This window comes from Lepisma saccharinum, chromosome 22, assembly GCF_977018435.1.
Source record: "Lepisma saccharinum chromosome 22, izLepSacc3.1, whole genome shotgun sequence".
NCBI lineage: Eukaryota > Metazoa > Arthropoda > Insecta > Zygentoma > Lepismatidae > Lepisma > Lepisma saccharinum.
In genome coordinates, this window is record NC_139250.1 from 28,819,967 (window position 1) to 28,838,139 (window position 18,173).

The 18,173-nt window shown below is 40.8% G+C and overlaps 1 protein-coding gene across 2 annotated transcripts in view; it reads left to right on the forward strand.

Moving 5' to 3' along the window:
* zfh2 (Zn finger homeodomain 2) overlaps nucleotides 1-18,173 on the forward strand; it is a 150,466-nt gene that overhangs the window by 25,241 nt on the left and 107,052 nt on the right. For both annotated transcript variants that reach the window (XM_083143611.1, XM_083143612.1), the window contains exon 2: nucleotides 5,031-8,476. In XM_083143611.1, the coding sequence (XP_082999737.1) occupies nucleotides 5,077-8,476 (3,400 nt within the window). In that variant the 5' untranslated portion in view covers nucleotides 5,031-5,076. The remainder of the gene's footprint in view (nucleotides 1-5,030; nucleotides 8,477-18,173) is intronic.

The window sequence follows — 18,173 nt, forward strand, 5'->3', positions numbered from 1 at the left end:
AATCTACATGTTAATGTACACTCGCCCGCAATAAAAATGGGGCACATAGATTCTACTTGCTTCCGTTGCCTAACCCTTCGGTGGTAGAAGTTGCTGTTGAAAATTTAGCTATCAAAATCCACTTATCTCCGTATAGTTATGCAACACAGAGAACGCCTTGCAGGGAAGAGAGTACTTCAGGATTTAGATGTCCCATTTTTATCGCTGGTGAGTGTACAAAAATAGGATGCTGACTCGTTCATCTTGTCAGGGTATTTATCCAGAATTTTCCAGCGGGGGGGGGGGGAGTTCGTATTTAATGGAGTGTAAGGGTAATTTTTTAGGCAAAATGTCCATCAATAAGGCTTTTATGCTTTTTTTTAGTGAGGTTGGTGGTGGGTGGATAAATCTTAACCTAACCATCTCTGCGCCGTGGATAAGATGAGAAGTACTCACATGCTTCGGAAAATGTTTCGAATTTTAAACACATACACACTTATGAATGTTATTTATACTCTAGGCACATCATTGTGACATTAGATTAACTATACAATAGCCGTTAATACTAAAAAAACTGTCATTACTATTATTTTTACTGCAATTGGATGGCAGAGAAATGTGACGGTCTTGGATCGTAATTTCTTACAGTTTAGGAGTTGGTGTGACGATTTTCGAAGCTTGGTTTTTCAAATACCGCATCAAGTATTTATATTTATGATTCACCTTTCTCTGCAGACGTCATTCCAAACTCAACATCATTCAATCAACATTGCGCTTGTCTGTAATTCAAAAAATATCCATACTTTCCTTACTGTGGAATACTGCAAGTCTCTCTTCGTACTGGAAGGTTAAAATGGATTATATTTTCCCCGCACAAACTACAAAACTTTGTCATTTCCTGTCATCTAACCAAGAGGAATAATCTCAAGATGTATCTTGAATCTTCAACCAGAGATCTTGTTCTTTTTAAGTTAACTCAGAATAAGAATTGTTGTATGCCATAAAACAAAAGCTGTGCAAATGTAACTTGTTAAATTTACCGTATTATCTAAAAGCAACTGTTAAAAACCATTGTTGCTGTTAAAAGAAACTGTTAAATGCACCTTTATTGTTGAAAAGTAACTGTTAAAATGTTTCTATTTAAAAGTAACTTAAAAATATTGTTGTTACCAAAAGATAGTGTTAAATGTACTTTTACAATTTAAAAGTAAGTGTTAAATGCACTTTTACCATTTAAAAGTAACTTAAATTTGCTATGGCTGTAGCTAAAAGTGAATGTTAAGTTCGCTACTTCTATCTAAAAGTAACTTTGGATTTACTTATTTAACATAAGATACATAAAAGTAAATGTTAAATTTGCCATTCCTATTAAAAAGTAACTATTAAATTTACCATTCCTATTTAAAAGTAACTTAAATTTACCATTCCTATTTAAAAGTAACTATTAAATTTAATGTTCCTATTTAAAAGTAACTGTTAAATTTAATAGTCCTATTTAAAAATAACTGTTAAATTTAACTATTTCTCTATTTAAAACTGTTAAAGCTACTGTTGTGACGCCATCAAAAGTAATTGTTGAAGTTATTCAAAAAAGTAAGAACGTTACTGTCAAAAACTGACTTCTTGTTACCGACACCAGCAAGAAGCGTTACATTAGTTCATTGTTGTCAGTGCTGTTGGCATCCGTGGCTTAATAATGGTGGGTGGTCAGCGGACGAAGAGAGGTGCAATGCTGGCAAACGCAAAGTGGGAAAGGAAGAGGTGAGATTGCTCAACGAGCAAGAGTGGACAGGCAGAGAAGTTCTAAGCAGGCAGAATCGAGCTGCCCTCCATAATTACATTTTCCTCTTCGTGTAGCGTCTCCTTTCATTATATCCCCCAGCCAGTCATAGGTAATCGACAGTTGCGGCTGTCTCTCGGTGGTTTTGTAATTGGTGTCTGCAGGCATTTGCTCGCGGATTAATACTACAGAACTATTTTCTCGTGTTTCTATCGTTCCGTATTATTTTTTTCCTCTTTTATTAACCTTTTCTTCCCGTCGATCTTTGCTCCTTTCCGCCATTCTGAGAAAGATGGGTTATTATCGAGAAGGTATGAATTCCTATCTTTGCAGGACCTCACGTCTGGCCCCCGTTACGAAGCACGTGATAATTATTGTATGATCTCCCAGGAAAGGTAAGGGGGGAGAGGGGAGACTGACGCTAGCCGGGGGTAATTAATAAGATTTGTGCGTGGGAACAACGCGATACTGCGTGACGGCCATGTTCCAAGATGTCGGACCGAGGGAAATCGTTCCTGAGTACAACTGTCTTTTTATTTTTCTGTTTTGAAGAAAACGTTTTTCAAGTTTTCCCCTGTGAGAATTGAGTTTTGCATTTTCCATCTTTTAATGGAAGAACTCAAGGAAGATAGTGAACAGGGATGGACTATATCGGAAATTTGATGTATCGTCAAGAAAATATGGTATTGTGATATCTGCGATATATCGTCTCCACGATATATATCGCCCAAATATCGTGACGATATATCGCCGCCACAATATATATCGCCAAAATATCGTGACGATATGTCGCCGCCACGATATTTATCGCCAAAATATCGTTAAGATATATCGCCAACACGATATATATCGCCAAAATATCGTTAAGATATATCGCCAACACGATATATATCGCCAAAATATCGTTAAGATATATCGCCAAAAATACACGACGACATATCGCCGACACTATATATATCGCCAAACTATCATGACGATATATCGCCGACACAATATATATCGCCAAAATATCGTGACTATATATCGCCGACATTATATATATCGCCAAAATATCGTAACGATATATCGTCAAAAGGTAACAATATATCGTCAAAGTGTAACGATATATCGTCAATATATCGCAACGATATATCGCCAAAATATCGTGACGATATATCGTCAAAATGTAACGATATATCGTCAAAATATCGTAACGATATATCACCGACACTATATATATCGCCAAAATATCGTGACGATATATAGCCGACACGATATTTATCGCCAAAATATCGTTAAGATATATCGCCAACACGATATATATCGCCAAAATATCGTAACGATATATCGCCAAAATATCGTAACGATATATCGCCGACACGATATATATCCTCAAAATATCGTAACGATATATCGCCTAGTTGATATCGCCCAAGACTGGTAATGAATTTTGCATCTCTCGTCGTACACCTGTTTCCACCACACGCATCCGTTGCGTCACCAAGTTCCTCTTCTCTCTTTTTTATCGTCTCGAAGCTCGAGAAGTTAAGCGAAATGTTAAGCGCCTTAATTGTCTTAATGACGTGTTTACCATTTAAGTAGTGACACGCTTTGTTAAGTCCGCATAATGCGCTCTTTTAGTTGAGGCAGTCTGCCGCACGATAAGGAAGCCTGGGCTTGAGTCTTAAAGCGCAGTAATGCATACAAAATTACACGCTCGTGTCAAATAGTGGTTGTTCGTTTGTGGGAATCTCCGGTGTGAATGTAAATTTATGTTTCACAGTATTTCACCACACGCAAAACTTCTTAATGAGTAACACACCAAGGAAGTTGTTTTTCAGTCGCGATTTACGGTGTAGATGTATGCTGGGATGGTACCTTGAAGGAATTTTTCTTCCTCATTGGAGCACTGCCGTCTCAAACATCGACATCAATTGCGTTCAGCTTGTCATGTTTTAACTGTCCGGCGTATAGTGTTCGATCTATTTTTCCATTTGGGAGACGGCAGCAGTGTTTATAATTAACAGTTTTATTTCTTGAAAAAGGACTACGTTTTCACAATGTCTTGTGCAGGTCCGTAGCCAGAATATTATTTCGGGGGGCTCATCCCTTATCAGCACGTGCGTCGCCAGAAATATTTGTAGAGGATGTCAGGTCATAGATAAAACTTGATTAGTACAAATAATAATGACAATAATAATTATTGTTATTTTACGGGTATTATAAGTTATTAAAAATATACCAATTTCAATCCAAATTTACTGTTGTTATTACATAAATGGATAGATTTTGCTACTCAATCCACCGTATCAGTGAATAAGTAACACAATTGTTGTCCATTATTTTTCTTATACCTATTTTGTACATTAGTGTACTGAAAATCATAGTTATTGCATTTTGTTATTAACTTTCACACAAACGTTCAAAAAATGCTTTAACAGTTTGTGGTAAATTTTACTCATGAAGTTTATATTCTGTGACCTCTCACAAACAAAACTATAAGTTTTGGAAGCTGTGGATCCATTTATTATTTAGATTAAATGGTAGAATATAAAAATATAATCTGGTTCCTCTATTATAAACTAAACTTTTTTCGTTTTACTGTGGTTATAACGTTATTTCTGTTATTACCAATAAAAGCAACATTTAAATTAGATATTTTGTAGGATTTTGGGGGGTTTCAGCCCCCATAGCCCTTCCTCTGGCTACGTGCCTGGTCTTGTGGATATGCTTTACTATTCCCACAGCTTTATAATATGTTTCCATACACACTCTTTGAGTTCCTTTTACATGTCTCTTTAAACCTTAGGTGTGGTTTTTAGATAACGGGATTTCCCCGAATAACATGAAGGGGGCAAATAGCCTTAAGCGCTAACGTACCCAAAAGGCTAATCGGGACTGGACCTACAGTTTACAGTGGAATCCGAAGCACTATTTGCCTACACGGGTATCGAACCAGGAACCACTTGATTACAAGGCGACGCTACCACTACACCATTAGGGAGGCACCCAAACCCGTTCTTATCGTACATGCACGATATAAACATTCACCTTCGTCTGTCAACTACTTGAAACCCCGATAATCATTTTGGGACACGGTGTATTTTTTGCTGCCTTACATATCAGTTCTATGTGTACGGTTGTCAAGCAGCCTTGCTCTGTGATTCTGAGTTTCACAAACGTGTCCAACGTTTGCGAATATTAGATTTCATTTCAACCTTGTCAGCATTTGTATATATTGTTCAAATTTCCTCCTACATTCTCGCTAATGTATATTTTCTTGTCTTTCCAGATCGAAGCCCGATCAGCTATCAGCATGTGATGGTTGAAGCGCGGCTATGGAAGCGTCCGTCGCCATGCCAACTCCAACCGGCGACTCGGGCTCGTCTGCATCGCTAGAGGATCCTTTGTGTAGTCCAGCCCGCGGCAGCCTGCTGCAGGATGAACGAAACAACAACGGGCCAACACACCTCGCATCTTCTGTGACTGACCAGTCCAATTCCTTGGGAAACCAGAGGGAGGGGATCCAGGAACACGACATGAGCCCCGAAGAGGAGGCAACGTCGTCTCCTATCATTGGGAGGGAAGAGGCACCATCGAAGGCAATGATTTTGGCAGAATCCAACTCTCCAGCGGACAACAGCGGAGAGAAATCAGAAGAGACTGCTGCTCTGCTGGTGGAAGAAGCGAAGAATCTCAGGAATATAAGGGAAGATGAGACGAAAGACCAGCAGAAGCAGGAGAATAGACCATCGTCCGTTCTTCCGGAAGTCAAAAAGACTGGAGACTTGGATTCTGCTCTCGACTCCACGAGCGACGTAGAGAAGTTCGACGGGAAGATAGTGTACAATCCGGACGGTTCTGCCTACATCATCGAAGACAGTGAGATTAGTGACGATGACGCAAGTCTGGACCTGCCTCAACTGGACGGTTGCATTGTGGATGGTCGCGGGGTCAGCCTTTCGCAGTTCCAGGTGTTTCCGCAAATAGCGAACGCGTTTTACGTGTCACGGAACCCCTCTCTCTACAGTGCCCTTTATGGTCAAGCCTATGCTAACATTTTGCAAGATAAAAAAATAGTTCCTGAAGTTCCGATTATGCATAGTTACAGGGTCTATACTGTTCGTGATAATAAAACTGGTGATAGTGAAAGGAAAGACAACAATAATGATAGTGGAAATGCGACTGTCGGTGGCAAGTCGAACGGTGGTGGCAGCGATGCTGCGAAGGACAAGACGAAATACTCCGCGTCGGACTGTTCCTCTGTTCCAATAAAACCCATCCTTATGTGTTTTATATGTAAACTTTCCTTTGGTTATGCAAAATCGTTCGTTGCCCATGCAATGGGAGATCACAATGTGGTTCTTTTGGAAGACGAGAAGGATATACTTGGACATAAGAATGCTTCAGCTATTATCCAGTGCGTGGGAAAGGATAAGGAACCGTTGGTGTCGTTTTTGGAACCACTGTCCCCACCGCCGACATCATCCAACAGGAGGGAAACCGTCTCGTCTTCGTCCGCCGCTTACAGCAGCGCGGCATCAACGTGCACCACCACGGCAATGAAGAATCTGATGGCCGCCGTCAGTTGCAGCAGCAGCTCCTTCACCCACGCCCCGATATCCTCCACCGGCATCACGGTCACCGCTCAGCTTGTTCCTAAGGACCAGAAACTTTTGTACAGTTCCGGGGTTGTCGTTGGCGGTGATGTAGGTGGACAGGATTCGCCGAGAGTACCTAGTTCGCTTGGCCATCATCGCAGCGATTCTGTTAGTGTGTCCGAGTGTGGAGGCGAAGACAAGATGAGTGATAGTGTAGCGAGGAAGGAAGTGGACAATATAGGGAATCAAGGTCGTCGAAGGTCACACGACTCCGACAGGCCTAGTGTCCAACAACTTCATTCACATGTTCCTGAGACTTCGGTCTCCCTACCTCACAATGGTAGTAATAGTAATAATAACAGCATTCACAACAATAGTTGTAGCACAAGCACAAGAGGAGTAATGGATCTGACGCGAAAAAGCCCGATAACATCCTCGGTGGGCAACGGACGCAGCAGTACCTCGCCGGGAGCCAGTGTAAGTCCGTCGAGCATGAGCACTTGTACAACGGCATCGATACTTTCCAACCACCCCTCGTATCCCACCATCACCCAGCCGCCCAATTTTCTCACCGGCACCACGATAGGAGTCTGCCCAGACCATATCGGCGGCAGGCCCAGCGGGGTGGAGTGTTCAAAGTGCGAGCTCATACTAAGTTCCTCTCGTCTCGGTGGGTTATCCGGCATGCACTCTCGCAATTCTTGCAAGACGCTGAAGTGTCCCAAGTGCAACTGGCACTACAAGTATCAGGAGACGCTGGAGATTCATATGAAGGAGAAGCACCCCGAGAACGAGACGTCTTGCATCTACTGCATAGCTGGACAACCTCACCCGAGGCTGGCCCGTGGGGAGACGTACACCTGCGGCTACAAACCTTACCGATGCGAAGTCTGCAACTATTCGACGACTACGAAAGGGAATCTTAGCATACACATGCAGTCGGATAAGCATCTAAATAACATGCAAGAGCTTCAGAACGGTGGAGTTCCTACTTCGGAGGCGGTGAGCGTTCAGCAACCGCCTCCGCCGTCCCATAAGGGTCTCGTGGCCTCCTCACTTAGCCCGAGCGCCCAACCTAATCCTAAGCCTAAACCGACGTTCCGTTGCGACGTTTGCAACTACGAGACTAACGTCGCACGCAATCTCCGTATTCACATGACTAGCGAGAAGCACACACACAACATGATGGTACTCCAGCAGAACGTGAAGCACATGCAACAGCTGAACGCCCTGCAGGCACAGACGCAGATGAGCTTCGACCCGGCGTCCATCCTCCATTTTCATCCAGGATTGACCTTACCGGGGGAGAAACCGCCCCCTCACACGGAGGCTGCCCTTGCAGACATGGCTTACAACCAGGCGTTGCTGATCCAGATGATGACGGGTGGGCAGCTACCCCCGCACATCCCGCCGGAGCTCGCCCCCCACATGGACATGGGTCTCAATCCAGAGACCATGGAACCACCTCCCGAGCCTCCAGATCCGAATCCAAGCTACCTGTTCCAGTGCTGCGTGTGCAACCTCTTCGCGTCTGACAGTCTGGAGGCGCTATCTCACCACCTGACGCAGGATCGCACCAAACTGCGAGAGCAAGAGATCTTGATGATCGTGGCGGGCAATTACATCTGCAAGCTCTGTACCTACAAGACGAACCTGAAGGCCAACTTCCAACTCCATTGCAAGACCGACAAGCACTTGCAACGTCTGCAGCACGTGAACCATATCAAGGAGGGTGGACCTCGGAACGAGTGGAAGCTAAAGTACTTGAGCGTCTCCAACCCCATCCAGGTGCGTTGCAATGCGTGCGACTACTACACCAACAGCACGCACAAACTCCAGCTCCACGCGGCCAACCAGAGGCACGAGGTCAGTTGCATCCTGTTCCGGCATCTTCAGAGCTGCGAGTCCGGGATGAGAGAAGACGCCAGGCTGTATCATTGCTCCTTGTGCAACTTCTCCACGAAGGCTAAGCTGCAACTTCTCCAGCACGTCCGCTCCATGAAGCATCTCCAGATGGAGCAACTTCACCAGCTCCAGAGGCGGAGCGAAGGGAAAGACCTCCAGACGGACATCGGGGAAGTTTTCCAGGTGATCAACCAGTCTGACTTAGAAGGCAACCAGCAGGAAAACGATGCAGGTGAGTGAGTGATTTTTTCATCTTTTCGCATAATCTTGCATATTATTCGAAAGGAAGAAGCAGCTCGTAATTATCATATACAGGGTGTATCATAATAGAGTAAACAACTTTAAGAATTTAATTCGACTAAACAGTATTTGTTATGTATTAATCGGTAACATGGCTACAAATGTTCAATGTGGCTTCCACCAGTTATACGACACACATCCCATCCAAATTCGAGTTCTTGCCACACTTTTCCCAAGAACTCGTCCATCAAAGCAAGTGCGTTTCGGTTGCACATTCCGTGGCATAGGTGGTACATAAACTTTGTCTTTCACAAAGCCCCAAATGCAGAAGTTTAGGGGTGTAAGGTCTGGGGACCTGTAAAAGTCACCATATTCTTTAACACTACACAAGACCGTGTTTACAAAAGTCTTGCGCATGAAAACAGATATTTTTTTTAACAATTAACCTGATAAGTTGTTCACTCTGATACACCCTGTAGTCATTGAATCTACAATAATGTAAAATGTGTCAAGTTTCCAATCTAATGTATTCTCAAAAAAGGTTTTTGAAGTAACCCTTGAAGAAATAGTAATCACACCCATCCCTAACTTCCATTTTGTATGTTTTAAGAATTCCGTGCCATGCTTGTAATCTTGTTCTAGATACAAGTGAAAGTTTTCCAGTGTCACAAGCACAAGTTATATGATCTTGCTTACTTTTCCTTACCATAACCCAATTTATATTCTTTAACATAATAATAGTTCACTATAAAATCCATAACCACTATGAAACAAATGTCAAGTTCATTAAAACACTGCTTTCGTGTTAAGGTGGGAGTATTGAAGTAATTACTCAATAACTAATCTAAGATTTAAATTCCATACACAGAACAAGCTTATTTGCTTTGAGAAGCTGTTGGTAAAGGTACACGAGTACATTGCAGCCTTTACTAAATTTAATTAATTTTATTAAAACTCGCATGTTTGGTAATTTTAAACAGGACGGATGTGGTCAAAATTTCTTTAAAATTACACTGACAAACAAGTCATTAGCACTGCAAACAAACGTGTTTTTTCCTCAGGGATTTCCCAGGACATACATTTGGTTGTAAAAAAAAAGACTCGTTACATCAGAATGTACGTGAGTGAAATATTCTCTCTTCACCGAGCCATGAATAAAAGTGGCATTTGACACATTTTCAAATATTAGGTTTTAATCAGTTTGTTGCTAACAAATCTAGGAATTCACGAATTTCGAACATATGACGCGGACGAGGAATAAAATAATATCTTGACATAAAAATAAAATAACACCAACCAGTTTGGAACATTTGTTTGCCTTGGAAATATATGATCCACAGTTTTCCCCGTTGTAAAACATTTGAATTACAATCAATAATGGACGTAATAAATAGACAGCCATGCTTTAATGAATTATACATACACAGATGCACAAAATAAATATTCAGAAGAATAAGTTTGAAGTTTGATGTGGCTCTAGTTCATTGATAATATTCTCTGAAAGCTAATTATAAAACTGACCGTGAATTTATTTAAGAGTACAAAATCGCATGCCTACAGCTTTGATACAAAAGTAAAAATATGGTTTGTCTTTCGTGTAATTTTTTCCCGAATATTTCGTGAAACGTAGGTAAAATAGGACGTTTAGTATATTCAAAGTTGATTGTTATTGACAGGCACGAATGGCTAAATTCTGTCAATTTATTGTTCTGAAAGAAAACAGCACATGCTGATTATAGTTTGGAATGCATTCTTTTCTGAAACGTGCAAGGGTAAAATATGCACACAATCGGCGTGCACGAATAATGTTCTTTCAACATTTCTCGAAAAATGGGCTGTCAATATGGCGACCAGAGGGTCTATATTAATGTGTCATAGTTGTGGTTAATTTTTCCTCTGCTTGCTCTTTCCGGAAAAAAATACGGAATATCATTTTCATTTTAGCAGTTTGGCATTTGATATGTTAGTTTCGTGATTGCTTTGCAAGAATATCAAATTATTCGAAGGCTATTGGAATTGTATCATCAAATTAAATGTGTATAGCTATTACCCATGTAGATATGCAGTAATGAAAAAAACTGTGTGCTTGTGTTTTGTTTTTAATTTATGTTCGATGTAAGATATAAATAAGAAACAACATATAATGGGAAACAAATTTTAAGTAGGTATATTATTAATAAATGGATGATCATAAGAGGAGGGCCAATTAGAACCGTGTCCTGGGATTTTCGAAGACGAGAATGTGACTACTTATATTTAGCTGTGTTTTGTTATACCGCATAAAATATCCCAAATTTTCAGTCGTACGCAACGTTCTTTCACATTTTGTAATGAGATACCTACGACATTGAGATTGTAGAAACACATTACCACAAATATGTGTTTTTATTAAACAGTAGTCTTGCTAGGGACACAATCTGTATTAGCCCTAGGGGTTTAAGTGGTGACCCCAAATGTCAACCACCCTTCCATGTAGTACAGCCTGGACTGCATTTTGCAAACTTATGAGGGCCTTGTAATCAAAGGGTCCCGGGTTCGATACCCGGTGGAGGCACATAGTGGTTTGGATCCTACTTTATACTGTAGGTCCAGTCCTGATTAGCCTTTCTGTGCATACAGTGAACTTAAAACTTTTTTTAAAAAATAGTAAGGCACTGGCGCCTGGACACTCAGCCTGTATAATCCTCTGTGATGCTTGTGCTTTGTCGTCCATACTTGTTGTAATACCCCTTCTTCCATTTTATCACCAATAATCCTCATCTTCGCGATTAGCCAAAAGTGGCAAAAAAGCGAAGTAAAATAAAATTAATCAATTGGCCTTATAGCGGAAGGATTTCAGAATGGAGAATTTTGGATAAGTGCTAATTGCGTACATGACTTTATGTAGTTGAGGGAACTACTGTGTTTCCAAATGATTAACGTTCCTTGAGTTCCAAAATTTCGGTATGGCCCTCAGCATTGAGAAGCTATTTGGAAAAGTAGCGACGCCTGTCTAAGACGGATAACATAAGCGATGGGACTCCCCATGGGCACGCGTCACCCCATGACAAGCCATTTGTCATTGGCCCTCAAAAGACTGGGGTTTTAAGTATATTTTTTCTGTATTGGGATTCTTTTTACTCCCCTGTACATAAAAACCATTTCTCAATTTTGTATCGTCTTTGCGAATAATTATAGTTTTTCCGTACAGCTGAATTTGGGATCGTACACCGTGTTCGGTTTCACGCTCTCTTTACACTGAAGCCCATCGCTTTTTTCTTCTTCGGTAAATCGTCTGCCATCCTGGTAATTCCATGCATTCTTCAGCAAACGTTTTAGGAATTTCATTTTGTTCCCTCAAGCAGAACATTTTTTTCCCAAGCAGCATCAGTTACGCTAAAGCACATGTCTGGTGTTTTTTCTTATCGTGATTGTTGGTATCAATGACTAGTAACTACGACCAAACGCACATGTATTAAATGTTTTTCCTCCCGTGTGTTCCTTTTGTATATTTTTTCCTCTTGTGCAAACTTAAAAGCATTAAAACTCTGATTTCTCCTGACACAAATAGCAAACAATTTCTATGGACCATATTTTTTTGACTCCAAAATTGACAAGCTATGTCAAACCAACTGCCAAAGCGAAATTGTCTTGCAATTGGTGTAAGTATAAATAATTCAATATCCACTACGAAGTAAAACCATTACCATGAGTGCTCGAAGTGAGAAAATACGGGGGTATGGGGTTTAACGGTCCAAACCCCACCCACTGCTTTAGTAAACATTTTGCATTAATTACATGATCAAATCAACAATAATTTCATTATATTACCTCGAAGAATTTTGGAAAAAAATATGGTTAATTTATAATTCATGGTCAGACATTCTTTAATAACAATAATATTTTTCTTCATTACCTAAGCATGTTTCATAATTTGTTGTGGAAAACATATACTGTTATTGGCAATAATTAATTGTATGTAGTCTCAAAATTGAAAATTTAGTCATATTTTGATATATTTTTTGAAAAAGTTGAAAATAGAAATATGTACTGGTAGAATAGACGTAGGTAATGAAGAATAATGATCTTGATAATTTAATAGTTATTACAGTCTATAACTATTACAGTTTTACTATTCGTGGGCTGCTGAAAGTTGAACCCCTTACGTTATTTCTGTATATATACGGTCATGTGCCGTATAACTGGCATCCCCCAGTTAACCCCAAGGCTCGACCAAACTTCCCCACCGCTAACATTTTCCACTTCAATCACCGATTACCACTGCCCAGCTTTGCAACAGGCTTATACTACAACTACACCGCTGAGGCAGCCATACGCAACGCACCAAGAAGTTATTGGCGAGCCAGTTCCCAAAACAATTCCTCACCTCGTTAGATCGATTGCACGAAGAGAATTGAATCTCTTGGGAATAATGGCTCCTTTCACTGTGTTTGAGAAGGCTGCGTGCCCCTAAGTGGACACGATCTGCGACCAGAAACCTTGGCGTTGAAATGTGTTAATTATTTTTCTGTGTCAAACATTGCCAACAACGAAAAGCTACTAATGGAATTTCCTAGTGAAAGTTAAAACTTTTATTTAGCCTATTGTGCACAATGTTCTGTGGTGATGTTAGGAGTGAACTTATGGGAACTTTTTCTGGGTTGCAAGAAGGATTTGACGGGGGTCATGGTGAAACAACTTGCTCGGCCAAGCTTCTGTGGCGAATTGGTTATCAAACACGCCACGAAACACGTGGTTCTAGATTCGAATCCTGAGCGAGACATGAGCGTGTTTCTTCCATAATCTGTAGGGATGGTCATAAGCGCAAAAGCCTTGATCAAAGTTCAGTCTGAGAAAGAAAAACCTCATTCCATCACAGTGCTGTACTAAACAGGGGTGTGTATATAATGTGTACTCGGATCCACTGAAAATCACTATACTAGAAGAATTCCAGCTTCCGTGGCACAAAAGTTCTCTGTTCCCCTCCCCCATTATTTTCCTTCTCTGTGATTCGGACTAATTTACATATTGACATCATTTCGTACAGCAGATTCAAAACAACTACACATAATTCTCGATCTCGTATCGAGTCTCGAAATATAAGGTATAAGCAGCATAGGGTGTCACCGCACAAACTTCCACATCATTATAAGGCGCATTGAAGCAACCAACTTTTTGTAATTCTCCTGTTTGACGGCTACTTTCGAACTTACGAGCCCTCGAGAAACAGGCTTTTATCCTGAACATCAGCACAAGTTCGCAATTGCCATAAGCAAAATATATAACTTATCTGTAACAAATCAGATAGATATGTTGTCTGAACAAGTGGTATAGTAAAGCGAATTTGTTGTAGGCCATCTCGGCCTCATCTCCGTACCATCCCTACTTATCTAATTCATCATTCACTATTATGTATACCTGCCGAAAGCCACATGCAATAAACGACGTATTAAATTATTGGAATTCCCATAACATACGGACCGGATAGGGCCTTGTTGATGGTGTAGTGGTAATTCTATCCCTGTGTAATCAACGGGTCCCAAGTTCGATCCTCGAAGGAGGCACATTACACAGTGGCTCGGATTCCAATTAACCTGACATCTATGATTTCACGTACTAAAAGTCCACTGATCTCGACACTGAAAGCTTCATGTTCGAGCTCTGGTTAGAGCAAAGGTGACATTGTGAATGTTCCTTCATCAAATCATTACCCATAATTCATCTTCATAGTCGCGATTAGCCAAAAGTGGCAGAACAGCGACATAATACGTGGGTCAAATACCATATTTTGTTTCTAACCAGTCTTTGTAGTGTGCCAGAAGTTGTAGGATCGAATCCCCTTGTAGGCTCCTTACGTGCAAAGTTATAGTAAAAGTACCAATTCGATGTTAGCAAAGTCTGTGTTCACGAGTCGTATTGAAAAGAACGGTGGATACTACCTAATATAAAGGAACGTCACACCGCTCATTACGTCATACTTTATTGTTTCTTTCCTCCAAATAGGACAAATTAATAAACTGGGACAGTGTTCGTGTCATATACACAGTGCATGCGAATGGAATTGATTTATTGTCTCTAGTCGCTCATTTTGTAGCTAAAGCAGAGCTCAAACCACTTGTTTCCGAATATAGGCTTACGTTACTAACCACAACATACAACTGTTATGTAGTGTCCTCAAAGTTCTTGACTCAGTTGTGTGCTGAGAGCTTTAATATTCTTTTGCACTCATATCATCAGTAAATTGTATGTATTGAAACACACACACACATATCTAAAGCTGCATTTCTATTTCATTTGGAAAATGAAAAGCACTGGACTTTTATTTTGAAATCGCATTAAAGTAATGCTCAGTTGTAATGGGTTCTGCTTCTAGACTTCTTAATTTGCTATATATATATATTTGATTTTGACCAATTTATTTGCACCCCTCGTGTCAATTTATCTGTTGTTTGATCTATTCCATACATATTCATGTTTCTTCGTCCATGTTCATTTGTTTCCTCTCGTCCCTTATATTATTAGCACCATAATTTTGTAATGAACAAAAATTTGATTTGTCCCGGTCGGGGATACATTGGTTCACTTATTGTAAATTCTTAGTTTGGTACGGGAAGAGGGCCTGAAGCATAATTTTTCTGTTGATTGAGATATCTTATATTCATTGACAGTTTCCTGATCTCTGTCATGTCATGGAGGGTCTAGTAACCATTCAAATTTTACATAATTTTCCTTCCAACATTTTTCATTGTCTGTTCTTTGTTTCCTCTCTCTATTTTCAATCATATCTTTTGCCTTTTCTTTTTTGCGTTTTCATTAATTGTAACCTTCCTTTCTTACTCTGTTGTATTTCTTTGGCTTTACTCACGATTTGTTTCACCTTGTTTTTCTGTCTTTTTGCTCCTCTCTTTGTCGTCTTCTCTCTCGTTGTCATATCTCTTATTTCTCTCTTCATACGTGTCTGGACTATCTTTCTCTGTCATTCTGTGTGTTTGTTTTATAGCCTTTTAGACAGTTATTTCGTTTCTCGCGTATTTTAAATAATTTATCAAGTGTTACTGGAGAAGAATTCAACTATATTCAAATGATTCTTATTGTAAAAGAGAAACATAACATTACTGCTTCTTTCCAATTATTTAATCAGTCAAATAGTGATTACATATCCAATATTCAAACTAAGAACACACGATGATATGTACTTGGGCGAACATTGGGAAGGGCGGTGGTAGGTGTAGTTTAATCATCTTGGAATACGTATGTAAAAAGTTGCTTAATTTTGATTATTTTTTTCTCATCTGTCTTTCTTTCTATATCTGGATTATCGTTTAGTTTCCTGCGTCCTAGATATATTTCAGCTTATTTTCTGTCATTGATTATTTATTTTACGAATTTATCATTTTCTGTGTCTTTAGCGTCTTTCTCTCTTGCTCACTCTATTTCTTGACTTTATTTTATTTCCTCTTTTACTTGTATCTCTCAGTTCGAGCTTCTCCCCCTCTCTCTGCTTGTATTAAGACATCTCTATTTTATCTGACCCATTATCTCCACCCTTCCCGTTCAAATTATTTTGCAGTGGCCCACGATCCGTACACTTGACCTCTTCTTTGGACGCCCATGATTATATCCATCACTTTTTCTATCTTTGTGTTACTTGATTTCGGCTTCTCCAATGCATTGGGGCTTGGTTCCACACCTAAGAGGAACATTATACAAAGCATGCTGCACTAACCCTTTATACGTGTCTTCTGTTGAGATACACATCAGGTAGATCTGTACAAAAGGAAAGGGTATTGAACGGGCGTTACCTGCTGCTAATTTTCCCCAAGATGCACGTAAACCTTCCGTAACAATCGATCCATAGTTGTAGCTGTAAACCATCACAATTCGATGCATATTTGAAAACGAGACCATAATAGTGGCCAATAAGGAAGTCTCATATTTCTCCAGACATTTAACGTGCCACGTATTGGAGAAAATCTCTCAAGAATTCGTTGGAAGTTTCGGACTTGGCCGGTTAGTAACACTTAAGAAGGATCGTGTTGTCTGGGCTATCAGACATTTTATAGCGCTTCGTGTTTGGAAGGCGTGCGGTAGCCGCCGCATGGAGATTGGCTGAGAAGCGCACGGAATGCTGGGTGATCTGGTGAGAATTTACCGAAACTCTTATGTTAATCGCTCTCTCTCTGTAGGGCATTGCCTTTTCTTTTTTTTTCCGAGATGCGAAAGATTTGCGATAAATCCTGGCAAGTGATGTGTTCGGTCCCTGACAGAGGCGTGTGGTTGTATGGCTTTTATTTATTTTTTCGCCGTGTCAGGCGAGGTTTTTCATTTACCTTTGGAAGATGAAGTTGTTATGGGTGCGACATGACAATTTCCCACTGGACTTAGTGCCCTCTTTCCCATGCGCAACATGACATCGTACATAATTCTGTTTAAGCGGCTCCGGCGTCCACCCAGCATCGTATAAAGTGGGTACCTGGAGGAAACCCCTCACCTTCGACCGCGATCAAGAAAGTGGGTGGCCCTAACTCCACACCCCCTATACGCCTTCATGGCGTGGCGGAAAGCACAGGGGGGCACTTTACTATATACGCGTACACAATTATTGGTTTCACACACACCTGTGTGGTTACCATGTCGCGCTACGACGCCAGGGTTCCGGGTTCGAATCCCGGCCTGAGCATGGGTGTTCTTTGTGAAAGTCACTTCATCAGGTTCATCATATCACTTAGGGCCTCCCCGATGGCGCAGTGGTAGCGTCGATGCCTTGTAATCAAGGGGTCCCGGGTTCGATACGCGGTGGAGGCACATAGTGGTTCGGATCCCACTTTAAACTGTAGGTCCAGTCCCGATTAGCCTTACTGTGCATAAAGTGGACTTAAAACACCAAATCAAACCAAAACCAAATCATCATATCACTCAACTTCATCGTCGCGATTAGCCAAAAGTGACTGAAAAAGCGACGCTAAAATAACAAAAATCAAACCAAATGGAACACACACACCTTCGCAATTTCGCGTATTTTAATATAGTAATATTAACAAACGGGAACGATATTATTGAGGATGCTACTGTTCTGCTGGTAACGTTTTCACTCTCGTCTCATACCAAGCAACCTAAAAGTTATTTTTTCCCCTTTTGGCGCAACAGCTCCTGATGGCCAGGGTCTACCTTGCAACCTTCGGCCTCACTCGCGCATGCCTTAGCAGAGGTGAGCAATCATCCAACCAGTTACGGAGTCAGCACGACGAACCCTCAGGTGGTGTTGTAGGTTTCCATGAGCGGGTTACGCTAGTCATTCTAGCTCCCCAGTGGTTGGTGGCCACCGGTCCAATACACAGGCCGAAATCTCAGGGGAAAAGTTGTTACGCTTCGCCCCGAACAAGCGCGCGTCCTGTAACCCGAGCCCAAAGCTTGACGCGTTAGACAGCACGGCCACGGTGCGCGACAAGAGTTAAGCTATACAAGAGAGTAATTATGGTTGGAGTTTTGCGCGGATGCGAAATGAAGTTCCTTAGAATATACAGGAACATAAGTTAACATTGTTTGAAAATAAACTCTTGAGAAAAATATGTACCTAAAAGATTCATCTCCTAATGTTAGACAGGCCATGTAGCACGCATGGGAATAGACAAGTTTAGAGAGTTCTTGGGAAACCCCATGGTAAGACACCTGTCGGAAAACCAAGACAGATAGAATGACAGTATTACGAT